The following is a 13,174-nucleotide window of genomic DNA, read 5'->3' as shown; positions in this document are numbered from 1 at the left end:
TAGTCCTGGCTGAATTTATCCTGGATTCAGTGTTACAAAAGCAGCCACACACTAGTTACCATGGAGATTTATTGTGTCTCACATCAGTTACCATGGAGATTTATTCTTTCACACCCCCTGCCCGCATGACCCGACCCTATATAGGCAGCCTGAAAATGGATGGATGGACATCAGTTACCATGGAGATTTATTCTTTCACACCCCCTGCCCGCATGACCCGACCCTATATAGGCAGCCTGAAAATGGATGGATGGACATCAGTTACCATGGAGATTTATTCTTTCACACCCCCTGCCAGCACGACCCGACCCTATATAGGCAGCCTGAAAATGGATGGATGGACATCAGTTACCATGGAGATTTATTCTTTCACACCCCCTGCCCGCATGACCCGACCCTATATAGGCAGCCTGAAAATGGATGGATGGACATCAGTTACCATGGAGATTTATTCTTTCACACCCCCTGCCCGCATGACCCGACCCTATATAGGCAGCCTGAAAATGGATGGATGGACAACAGTTACCATGGAGATTTGTTTCTCATTAGTTACCATGGTGATTTATCTGTTTGCCTGCTCCAGACCAGAATAACAGTCAGGTTATTGCTGGAGTTGTTGACTGGGATTGTTACTCTGGGGTGGCGGTCTCTCAGGTCCTGAAGGCCCCTGGTCTGCCTCTGATCTTTGAAAGGACCCAATATGATTATGAGAACAGCAAATGTGTTTATCTCAGTAAAGTTGGAGAGATGGTTTGACTGGAAACAGAAGCAGAAACTTAAGATCACAAACTTCTTGTTTATTATTAAACAATCATTACATTCTCTGAATGGCATCAAAACAAACAATCATAACTCATTTTCTCCTGACTGGGTCAGGTTTCTCTGATGATGTAAACCTGGATTTTTGGATCCTGGAGGTGATCTGTTGACCCAACGATGGAGGAAATGAACAGAATATTTCTGTAATGTCGACAAACTTGTACTTTTATTTTTTTTTCTTTCCTGAACATCTGATTTAATTAGATGTCCAAGAAGGAAGGAAAGAAAGAAAGAAAATAAATAAGCTGATTTATTCTGACGTCCACCATCTGGAAAGCTGGAGTCCTTCATTCAGCTTAATGATGGACTGGTTTCAGCTGGTTCTTGATCTGGGTGAGCTCAGCACATATTTGACTCATTTGCAGCGGTCCTGGATAATCAGTTATGAAGAAAGTTTAATGTGAGTCCTTCAGTCTCACCCTCTCCATCTTCACCCACTGGGCAATGAGCTCCGATTCCATCTTCCTGACCCTGATCACTGATGCTGGGTCAGCTTCATTAGATCCTCTGCAGGAAACCACAGAGAAAACATCCTGATATAGTTTTATTCAAACTAAAGAAAAAAAAACTCAACCCTTTAAGACCTACTATATTTGATACATTCAGTTTCTGAGACCTATTTTATCACTTTATGGTAAAAACCTTGCTCCAAACCCTGTTTACACAATCTGATACTAGTCTTCTGCCCCCTGGTGGTCATCTTTTGCACAACAATAATTCTGATTTATCACAGTAATAAATCGTACATAAATGCAATTTTTTAATTTTTTGCCCGTTTTGTTAAGGGACCAAATAAAACTGCAGTCCTACTCTTTCTGGCAGGTTTAGAGGGTAAAAGCATCTGACAGGTTGTTGTACCTCAGGTCCAGATGATGGGCCCCTCCTGAAATGTTGAGGGCTACCAGCACAGAGCTCAAAGACTTCCTGACCTGAAACAGAGGACAGCTGATTAACTCTTGGTGTGGCCCTGGTTTAGTCCTGGTTTGGCCCTACTTTGGCCCTCCTTTGGTGTGAACACTCACCCCTCCATTGGCCCAGGGGTCCAGGTCTCCGCTGGAGAAAATGATGTTGCTGGCTGTGGAGAGAGCTGAACAGAAGAGTTCATTAATATGCTGCTAAAACCTCTGAAACCAGTCTGACTCCAGCTGATCTACGGAAGCCTTTTAGGACATTTTAACGGGTAGTTTGTTGTTTTTAGAGGACATTTTTGATCCTGCTCTCATAATTCAAACCAAGAGGGTTTCAGAGCTCACCATCCCCCCAGAACTGGACTTTGAGCCAGTCTGGTCTGGGCACCACAGCCCAGCGTTTGGAGCAGTACGTCTCGCGGTCTTTCTGGGTGAACGCCATCGGAGGAAACATGTCCGTCACGTTGTTGCTGTCATAACACAGGTTGATCTCTGTGCACGCCTGCAGCCACACACAAACAACAGGTGTGTGTAGGTGTATCCCACAGCTGACTGAAACCATCCTATGCTGTGTGATGGTGGCATACCTGGTAGTCCCAGGCCAGGCTGTCCAGGCCCAGTCCGCATCCGGTCGGGTCAGCACACTCCACGTACAGACTGTACAGGTCGAAACAGGGCAGCACCCCACTGGAGTTGTAAACGATCCCTGCAGGTTGGGAAACAGTTTTGTAGAGATGCAGAAGTAAAGTGCAGACTGAACTCTCTGTTCCAGGGTTGGTTTGTACCTGCGGTGTCCCGGAGGTTAGCCAGCAGCTCAGATCCCCTCAGCATGGTCTCACAGCCCACCTGGAGAGTCACACAACCAATCCGCTTCAGTCTGGCCGACTTACTAGTCAAGAAAGCACATCTGACACCCATCACTCGGATTTCATCAGTCGTCACACACAGCAGAGAATTTACCACAAACCCCAGTTTACACATTCACCTAAAGTTTATTCTTCTTCCCTTAAACTAAATATTTAATATCCTCAATTATTTATAATGTTATATATACATACATATACACACACACACATATATATATATATATATGTGTGTGTGTGTGTATATACATGTATAATAAAGTTTAAGCCTGAATGATCCACCTGGTGACTTCCGATCAACAGAAAATACTAACTACTAATAAAATTAGTAATAATATTAATGATAATAATAATAATAATAATAATCATTTCACTATTATTATTATTATTATTATTATTATTATTATTATTATTATTATTATTATTGCCTACTGAGCTGAACATTGTAGTTAAACCTTCTGTTATTAATGTGAGCGTATTTTTGGTTTTTAGAGGTGGACCTAGTGGAAGACTCCAGGATTCTCTAGGATTATCGGCACTAAAATATCTACAAGAATAAATCCAGAACTGTAAAACAGAACTTCCTTTGGGTCTGGAAGAGCCCAGAGGGCCACAATGACAGCAGAGGACAGATGCGAGTGTGTCTCCTGACTCCTGATGGGTGTTACAGCTCCTGACTCTGACGCCTTAGCAGGTTTAATCTGTGTGTGTGTTGGTGCGCTAAAAGGTTGAATGAGTGCATATATTCTTCCTCCAGCTGCAGCAGCTTTACCTTGACGGGGTTGGCGGGCAAGTTGCCCATGAAGTGCGTGCTGTATGGATAGTCCAGCATGGCCATCAGAGTGAAGGCGTTCCTCAGGAGGCCGTAGAGCTGGTGGACATCCTGACCGGAAGATGGAGGCTTACACAGAGCAAACTCTGCCTGGATGCGGCTGTAATCTAATACCAGCAGAACATCTCTTTATTCTCACCTACTGTCCCACCTCCTAATCTAAGTGAGAAGACTCATCTTTAAGGTGCAGCAGGAATTTCATGTAAAAAAACGGCCAACATGACTGAACCAGACAGATTTACCTTGATGATCAGCTAACTCCTTCAGCTGATGGAAAGCTGCTCTCACAGCATCTCTGCAGGCCGTAGAAACCTCCTCAAAGTCCTGACAACCACAAACAGAGGTCCAGTTTTACTTTTCCTGGATGTCTGATGCAGACAGAAGAGTCCAGCTGAGATCTGGAAACCAGAAGCTGTCCCCCATCACCATGCTGACCACCGTGTTGTGTTGCTTTGTGACCAGTGAAACTCATAGAAAGATTTTTCATTAAGACAAAGTTTCATAAACCCTCCGACATCCCTGGGACACAAAAAAGCCATAAAAACATTATATTTCATATTTCCATTTACTTTGTTTCTGAATATTTTACGTGATTTCAAAATGAGACTAAATCATGAAGTGAATAAATTTCCATCCCATAATTGCAGAGTGTAAAACAGACATCTGCATTGATTTTGTGTGATGGTGGTTGTATAATAAATGTCACAACTTTCACCCTCACACGACGTTTTAGTTCAGATCCTGTGCTCCTTGCAAACAGCTGGTCCACATTTATTATGGGATGTATCAAAGGGTCCAAAGAAACAACATTCCTGAAGTTTTAAACTTGAGACCAAAATACAAACCTGGAGCTAATTTGTGCCATTTTATGCCGCTGTTCTAACGTTTCATCCTACCCCTCGAGACGTACTACATATCAGGAAAGCATCATGTCAGTGTGCAGGAAGGACACGCCCATAAATCCACGCTCGCCTCCAGTCCGTGCTACGCTGTTCCAGTCTGTCTTATCAGCTGTTACTTCATGTCGAGGCTTTCCTCAGTTGAACCTCGTGAAATAAACTTATAACATTATTTTATAAATGCATCTAATGCATTTTCATGGAAATTGTAGATCTGTATTTAAAGTAATCTGAGTTTTTCATTATTAAAAAAGCCTAAAAATAGAAACTTTCATTCATTTATACTTTTGAGGCATCTCACCTTAATACTTGGATGGGGTCTCACCTACACAAATATAGACTTCTGTATGAGGTAGCACCTTTTTATGGGGTAATTTACACTGCTGGATCATCCTACCTTCATAAATATATAGCGTACTTTTAATGGGTTAATTTAAATGTTGGATGCAGTGTGCAGTAAGGACACGTTTAGAGTCACAGCTGTACCTCCGTGTTGGGAAATAAAATTATTTTTGTATATTCACATGCATGTTAACATAAATTGTATATTCTAAATTCTTTAAACTATTTTGAGTGTTTAATTATAATATGTGAACATCTACATTAACTAATGGGCACTGGAATAATCCTACCTGTGTTAATAAGGTAGCATATTTTATAGGGTCATTTACTGTCGAGACGTCCTGCCTTCATCAATTTATTCAAAGTTTTTGAACGACTGTGACGTTATTTCTTAAGATTGTACCTAAAGTGTACTTCAGTTAGTTTAAAGAGCATTAATCCACCAATATATAGATTATTATCTCTAAACTAACTATTTTTGATGGCACTGAACTGTGAATCAGATTTTTCTGTTCTGACAGATCGACAGATAAACCCATGAATTCAGCCTGCAGAAGCACATTTTGACAAGGTAGCACGTTTCAGCAGAACACCGGCCAAAAAAAACTGTCTGTGTGCCGTCTCCTCAACTGGTGAAGACCAGGGGCCTCATTTATCAAGTTGGCGTAGGAATAAAAACCAGCGTAGGCCAAATATAGTCAACTTGTGGAATTTATAAAAACCAAACCTGAGGGGAAAATGTTCCTACCTCCACGCAAACTCTGACCCAGGCGTACGTACAAAATCTAGAGAAACGGGAAACGGCAACACCAACGGTCCAGAATAAAATCAAGGAAATGATGAGAAATGTGAGACATTTATGTACAATCCACTATTACCTTTCACACCACATGTTAGACATTAAAGCTGTTTGCAGAAACGAATAAAAACACACATTTGATATTAATTCTCCTAAGAGCCACGCTCAGGGGAAAAAACAGGATGTTCAGGAAAAAGGGAGATGATATTAATAAGAAGCTCAACTACTAAAACATGTTCTGTCATTGTGAAACAAAACTTCATGTTATAAAACCCATCCAGATAAATAAGGTGACAGTCTGCTGCCAGCATGTAGCATCAGTGTGGAAAGTAGCTTTGGTCCTTCATTCCAGCAGAGCGGGACCAGACTAAAACACTAAATAAACTGCTGCCAATCTCATCTGTATCTGTACATATTTATTTTATAAATTAAAACAAATCACCGGTATCATTACTGTAATTTAGCAGACGCCTCTCACCTGTCTGGAAATCGAACCCGAGTGCCCACCGTGCCCACCATGCCCACCGTGCCCACTGATTAAATATTTTTATGTTTTCCAACATGGTCCATCAGGATCTAACACCCTGAAAAATTCCACTTCTTCCCTCTTTTTCCCTCCCGAGCCATCATGGAAATGATGTGATGAATATGTATTACACCTGACCATTTACAGCCACCATGTGGGTGTGGCAAGGCGTTCCCTCACGTGCGCCCGCTTTAGACTTGATTTTGATTTATAAACGGAAACAGGTGGAGGACGTGCGTGTGCACGGTTTGATAAAAGTAGAAAGTAGAAGTGTGCCGCATTTGCAGCAGATGCCACCTGTAGTTTGATTTGCTAGGCACAGTTTGATAAATGAGGCTCCTCCTCTTTCAGCAGAGGCCGACAGAAACAAAGAAGATCTCTAGAAAATGATGAAATCCTACGCAGCTCTGGAGAAACCGAAGAAGCATCAGGGTTTCTGATGAAACCAGAGCAGCCTCTGTCTGGAGGCTGTTCTGGAGAAGATCCTGGAGTTTATTTTTTTCCTGAACCTCATTCTGCTTCACAATAATATAAATAACCATCAGTGTATCTGGGTGATGGTCAGAAGGAAATGGCTTAAGTGGAGCTAAGATACCTCCTCGGTGCAACCACATTAAAAAGTCAGTCGCACCAGTTCAACCAGTGCAAGAAGTTAGTCTGGAGCCCTGATCTAACTCATTACTATGTAGAAGCCTGTTATCTCTCATCCAGCTTGTTTCATGAACTGCTCCCTCGTTGTTTCACTACGCAGGTGAAAGGTGTGGAGTCATTTCTTAGTGAAAGGCGGCGTTTCTAACCCCATCAGAGTGTCCTCAAGATTTTATATGTTTCTACTACAACACACCTGATTCAAATGAAAAGTTCTGCACAAGCTTGTTAACAAACTATTGACCTGAGTCAGGTGTGTTGCAGCCCGGAAACTTCTATAACCTGCAGGACAGCAGCTCAAGAGGACCAGAGTTTCAGATCCCTGCGAGCCACACTGAAGGCAGCTCCATGATCTGGTATGTTCTCTTCTCCCTGAGTTCATCACAAGGCTTCCTGTAGAGTCATCATCTTTTAATAAGTCTTAAGCACATCAAGTTTGTCTTTACTTGCAGCATAGAGGGCATTTCTAAAACAGAAATCTTCACACACATCTTCTTCTTACTGTTCACACTTCTTCTTGTTCATTTCTCAAGCTGAGCTTCACCAAAGAAAAAAAAAACATAGACACTTACAGCCGTAACATCTCTGAAGAATTGTCCTGGGTCTCCAAGGCCAGCAGTAGACAGGATAGGGGCGCTCGCTGCCAGAGCTCCAGCCACAACGTTTGGATATTTCAGTCTCATGTAGACCGACAGCATCCCACCATAACTGTAAGCATAGATTATTACACCTGGGATTAAATAATCAGATTAATACGAGACTGTCAGGGATTAAATAATCAGATTAATACGAGACCGTCTGGGATTAGATAATCAGATTAATACGAGACCGTCTGGGATTAGATAATCAGATTAATACGAGACCGTCTGGGATTAGATAATCAGATTAATACGAGACCGTCTGGGATTAAATAATCAGATTAATACGAGACCGTCTGGGATTAAATAATCAGATTAATACGAGACCGTCTGGGATAAAATAATCAGATTAATACGAGACCGTCTGGGATTAGATAATCAGATTAATACGAGACCGTCTGGGATTAAATAATCAGATTAATACGAGACCGTCTGGGATTAAATAATCAGATTAATACGAGACCGTCTGGGATTAAATAATCAGATTAATACGAGACCGTCTGGGATTAAATAATCAGATTAATACGAGACCGTCTGGGATTAGATAATCAGATTAATACGAGACCGTCTGGGATTAGATAATCAGATTAATACGAGACCGTCTGGGATTAGATAATCAGATTAATACGAGACCGTCTGGGATTAAATAATCAGATTAATACGAGACCGTCTGGGATTAAATAATCAGATTAATACGAGACCGTCTGGGATTAAATAATCAGATTAATACGAGACCGTCTGGGATTAGATAGTCAGATTAATATGAGACTGTCTGGGATTAGATAGTCAGATTAATACGAGACCGTCTGGGATTAGATAATCAGACTAAGAATGTGTACATCTTTAATCTTAATAAGAATCATGTCATATCACATCAGCTAATAACAGGGATATTACATATTATACAATAAAACTAAACCAAATCTGACAAAACCTTTAGTGACAAACTGGGAAACGCAGGTGGACGTTGGCGACATCGTTGCCAGTCAGGTGGAACCTACCTGCCACCGAACACAATGACTGGACAGTCAGTGGCTGCCAGCTGCTGTTTCAGCTCTGTGATCATGACGGCGTAGTCAGCGAGGGCCTGCTCCACCGTCAGCAGCCCTACCTGAGGGATGTTAAAGGAGTCTTTGCCAAATGGCAGAGATCGGCCATAGTACCTCTGAGACAGAAACAGAGAGGACAGAAACAAGTTGTAAAGATAATACCTGAAAGCAAGAACACGCATTTTTTTCCCAACACAACATAAACAACATGTCAGTGGTTACTGACCAGTTTACCTAGTTAGCTGTTAAATGCTCCTCCAGTTGTGTTTGATTTGTACTTTTACAACCTTCTGTGGCTCCTGTTCCAACTCTTTACAGACGTGTTGTTGCCATCAGATTCACAATGAGCTCATACAGTGCCTTGCAAAAGTATTCACCCCCTTGGCCTTTTACCGAATTTGTTACATTGCAACCACTAATTTGAATATTTTTTACAAATCAGAATTTTATTTGATGGATCTGCACAAAATAGTCCAAGTTTTGAAGTGAAATGAGAAATATAAATACAAAAAAGACATTTCAAAAATAAAAAACTGAAAATTGCCATGTGCATAAGTATTCACCCCCTTTGTTATGAAGGCCCTAAAATGCTCTGGTCTAACCAATTACCTTCAGAAGTCACACTATGAGTGAAACAAAGTTCACCTGTGTCCAATCTAAGTGTCACATGATCTATCAGTATATATACACCTCTTCTGAAAGGTCTCAGAGGCTGCAACATCTAATGAAGGGGCGCCGCTAACCAAACACCACTATGAAGACCAAAGAACTCTCCAAACAAGTCAGAGACAAAGAAGTTGAGAAGTACAAGTCTGGGTTAGGTTATAAAAAATATCTAAATCTTTGATGATCCCCAGGAGCACCATAAAATCCATCATCATCAAATGGAAAGAACATGGCACCACAACAAACCTGCCAAGAGAGGGCCGCCCACCAAAACTGACAGACCAGGCAAGGAGGGCATTAATCAGAGAGGCAGCCCAGAGACCAAAGGTAACCCTGGAGGAGCTGCAGAGTTCCACAGCAGAGGCTGGAGTATCTGTCCATAGGACCACAATCAGCCGTACACTCCACAGAGCTGGGCTTTATGGAAGGGTGGCCAGAAGAAAGCCATTACTTTCTGCTAAAAATAAGAAGGCACGTTTTGACTTTGCACAAAGGCACGTTGGAGATTGTCAAAATGTATGAAGAAAGGTGCTCTGGTCAGATGAGACTACAATGGAGCTTTTTGGCCATCAAGGAAAACGGTATGTCTGGCGCACACCCAACACATCCCATCACCCCAAGAACACCATCCCCACGGTGAAACATGGTGGTGGCAGCATCATGCTGTGGGGAGGTTTTTCAGCAGCAGGCACTGGGAGACTGGTCCGAGTCGAGGGAAAGACGGATGGTGCTAAATACAGAAGTATTCTTGAGCAAAACCTCTATCAATCTGTCAGTGATCTGAGACTAGGACGGAGGTTCACCTTCCAGCAGGACAATGACCCCAAGCATACTGCTAAAGCAACACTTGAGTGGCTTAAGGAGAAAAATGTAAATGTGCTGGAATGGCCTAGTCAAAGTCCAGACCTCAATCCAACTGAGAATCTGTGGTCAGACTTAAAGACTGCTGTTCATAAGCGCAAACCATCAAACCTGAAGGAGCTGGAGCAGTTTTCTCTTGAAGAATGGGCAAAAATCCCAGTGGCAAGATGTGGTAAACTCGTAGAGACTTATCAAAAACGACTTGCAGCTGTGATCGCCGCAAAAGGTGGCTCTACAAAGTACTGACATTGGGGGGGGGGGGGGGGGGGGGGGGGGGGTGAATACTTATGCACATGGCAATTTTCAGTTTTTTATTTTTGAAATGTCTTTTTTGTATTTATATTTCTCATTTCACTTCAAAACTTGGACTATTTTGTGCAGATCCATCAAATAAAATTCTGATTTGTAAAAAATATTCAAATTAGAGGTTGCAATGTGAAAAATTCGGTAAAAGAGGCCAAGGGGGTGAATACTTTTGCAAGGCACTGTATTTTCCATGAAAAGGTAAAATGTCTGTTTCAGCATTTATTTTATTCTATTAGAAATAAAATATGGTTTGATGAGATTTAAAAATTTTAACAACAATTTCTGGGTTTTCCAAGGAACCACACTGCATGAATCTGATCAAACCACAGATGTCATTGTCATAGAATATAACTTAGAGGCTAAAGCATTTTGTTAAATGACTTGTGGGGAATAAAAATCACGTGACAAACCTTCATCACATGACACACAACTTCCTTTTAAAACTGCTGTTTTCTTACGTGTTCAGCAAATATGACCAGAGCTTTCTGCTGAGCAGCTAACTCTGTGATGAACCCAGAATTCAGAGCAAACTCCCAGATGTCCCCTTCGTTGCCGGTGTAGAAGAAGATGGGACCAAAGCCTTTACTCCAGTACTGGTCTAGAGGAGAGGACACCAGAGCTCTGTCACTCACTGGCTGTTCCTATGGTCCATTTAAAAGCAGAAAACAGTTTTACCTGTGATCAGGTAACGCTGTTTGAAGGTCCCGTTCCCCATGCTGTTAAAGTTGAAGTGGTCCACCGTCTGAGTGAAGTACTTCTCTGTAAACTGGGGGTCCCACTTAGTTCCATCAGGTTCTCTGGACTAGGAAAATGAGCACAGAGCGTGTCACTGACTGGTCATGGCCATGAACACCATTACTCAGTACAAACTAGAAAGAACTCTGATAACTGAGAGCCAAAAGGGCTTCAAGTCACATGTCATTTAAAAATACAATATACGGCATTCAATGGGACCAATACATTTCAGTAGTGAGAAACAAAAGTGAGAAAGATGAAGTGAAAATTCCTACAAACTAGTACAGATGTAAACTAAACTGTTACCTGAGGACGCAGATATGAATGAGGCAGACCGTGGAGTCTGTCTGCGGAAAACAGAGAAAATATGAGCGGAAAAACGGCTAATATCGTCCTCATGTTTCGGCTGAAACCTGAACTTCACAGACACTTTCAGGGACTCTAGCCATCCATAGCGCGCCTGCGCAGAATCTACCAGTCACATGACTTCTGTTGTGATCTGTGCTGCATTTAAGTACAGCTCGTAATATCTGCGAGTCAACAGTAGGTCCGGGATGTTTGTTCAGGGCTTCATTAGAGAGAAACTTAAGTCCCCCCCCCCCCCCCCCCCCCCCCCCCCCCCCCCCCACACACACACACACACACATAAACTCATGAGTAAAATGTGGTAGTGGACCAGTCAAACGACATATCCGATGTAGATCAGTTCCTGTAAAATGATAAATCTTCTGTTTGAAACCCATTGGAATCAGATCAACTATTTCATTGTCAGTAATTTATATAATTTATGTATATATATGTGTGTGTGTGTGTGTGTGTGTGTGTGTCTGTGTGTGTGTGTGTGTGTGTGTGTGTGTGTGTGTGTGTGTGTGTGTGTGTGTGTGTGTGTAGTTTTTACTCAGTGACTGATAAAACAGTTAAATGAGCAGCTCGATCCAAACAATAAAAATATATATTATAACTCATTGTTTCTTGGACAATAGAAACACAGTAAATTAATAAAATCAATAAGATAACATCACACTTATCTGACAGTGACAAACAAAATAAATACAATAAAAAAATCAGGAAAAAATAAATAAAAAAGACTAGATTGGAATAAAACAAAATACAATTAGATATTGAACAAGTGAATAAAAATACACAAATAAAAATAAATATATAATTAAGAGCAAATAAAAAGATCAAATTAAATAAATGAATTAAATAAAAAGAAAAACATGTGAGCAGGCATCAAGGGGTTAATAATCTAGTACAGCTGACATACAGATGAATACATACTGTACATACTGTACATACTATCAAATGCTGTGTGGTGTCTTTGGGCTTCGCAGTAGAAAACTCAATCTGAGCAGCAATCAGATAAAACAGGCTGATCAGTGTAAACTGTTCCTTTTGTCTGACTAAGGTTTTTGTCTGGGTTTACCCTGGAAAGAGGAAACTTTTCTCTCCTGACTTCTTCCTGGAAGATCAAAGGTCACTCTGAATAGACCTTATTCAGAACTTCTCAGCAGCAGTGTGACGTAAAGTTGAAGAAGTACCTGCAGCTTCCTGCTGCAAGGAGCAAACCACCTGGAGGAACAGATTCTATATATGTTTTTACAGGCTGTTTATGTGTCGTTTTACAGGTTTTTACTGATGTTTTACAGGCTGTTTACAGTTTGTTTACAAATAGGTTGTTTACAGGTAATTTTACAAGTTGTTTACAGCTTGTTCACAGGTAGTTTTACTTACATGTAGTTATACAGATGTTTACAGGTTGCGTACAGATTGTTTACATGCAGTTTTACAGTTTGTTTACATGTAGTTTTACTGGTAGGTTGTTTGCAGGTAGGTTTACAGGTTGTTTACAGGTAATTTTACAAGTTGTAGACAGTTTGTTCACAGGTAGGTTGCTTACGCATGATTTTACAGGTTGTTTACAGTTTATTTACATGTAGTTATACAGACGTTTACAGGTTGCTTACAGGTTATTTATGTGCAGTTTTACAGGTTGTTTACATGTAGTTTTACAGGCTGTTTACAGGTTGTTTACAGGTTGATTAGATGTAGTTTACTGGTTGTTTTCAGGTAGTTTAGAGGTTGTTTAACTGTTGTTTTACAGGTTGTTTACTGGTAGATTACAGCTTGTTTTTCACATTGTTTATAAAATGTTATTTTACCTGTTCATACCCTCAGAGATTACGGATTATGATCAGGTATGGATCTTCATGGAGTCATCAGGTAAAGCAGGCATTTCCAGACCCTGGCTGGTTAATGAACGTGGTATGAGACACATTATCA

The 13,174-nt window shown here is 41.1% G+C and overlaps 2 protein-coding genes across 2 annotated transcripts in view; one reads left to right on the top strand and one right to left on the bottom strand.

Moving 5' to 3' along the window:
- Positions 1–776: 776 nt before the first annotated feature.
- On the bottom strand, positions 777–11,359 carry dpp7 (dipeptidyl-peptidase 7). The gene is made up of 13 exons (XM_041998821.1): positions 11,198–11,359; positions 10,832–10,958; positions 10,615–10,754; positions 8,276–8,439; positions 7,209–7,344; positions 3,665–3,746; positions 3,363–3,529; positions 2,513–2,573; positions 2,315–2,433; positions 2,073–2,229; positions 1,842–1,906; positions 1,678–1,748; positions 777–1,326 (listed from the first exon to the last, which is right to left on the bottom strand). The coding sequence occupies exons 1-13, from the start codon at positions 11,288–11,290 to the stop codon at positions 1,215–1,217; spliced, it is 1,494 nt and encodes a 497-aa protein (XP_041854755.1). The 5' UTR covers positions 11,291–11,359; the 3' UTR covers positions 777–1,214.
- Positions 11,360–12,247: 888 nt separating this feature from the next.
- The window catches only part of LOC121648603 (NADPH oxidase activator 1-like), a 16,614-nt gene continuing 15,687 nt past the window's right edge, over positions 12,248–13,174 (top strand). The window contains exon 1 of the mRNA XM_041998820.1: positions 12,248–13,174. This exon is cut by the window's right edge and continues 180 nt beyond it. The gene's annotated coding sequence lies outside the window, so the exon portion shown is untranslated.

The sequence above is a fragment of the Melanotaenia boesemani genome, chromosome 11 (assembly GCF_017639745.1).
Source record: "Melanotaenia boesemani isolate fMelBoe1 chromosome 11, fMelBoe1.pri, whole genome shotgun sequence".
NCBI classification, from domain to species: domain Eukaryota; kingdom Metazoa; phylum Chordata; class Actinopteri; order Atheriniformes; family Melanotaeniidae; genus Melanotaenia; species Melanotaenia boesemani.
Note: the sequence above shows the minus strand (reverse complement) of the source record. Positions and strands in the feature narration are given on the sequence as shown.

Bases quoted from the DNA above. Each gene is read 5' to 3' on its own strand.
- dpp7 (XM_041998821.1), bottom strand. From the start codon at position 11,290: ATGAGGACGATATTAGCCGTTTTTCCGCTCATATTTTCTCTGTTTTCC. The intron at 10,755-10,831 runs GTAAAACTGTTT...CCTCTCCTCTAG, and splicing joins ACAGCGTTACCTGATCACAG to ACCAGTACTGGAGTAAAGGC. The intron at 2,230-2,314 runs GTATGCCACCAT...GTGTGGCTGCAG, and splicing joins GCCTGGCCTGGGACTACCAG to GCGTGCACAGAGATCAACCT.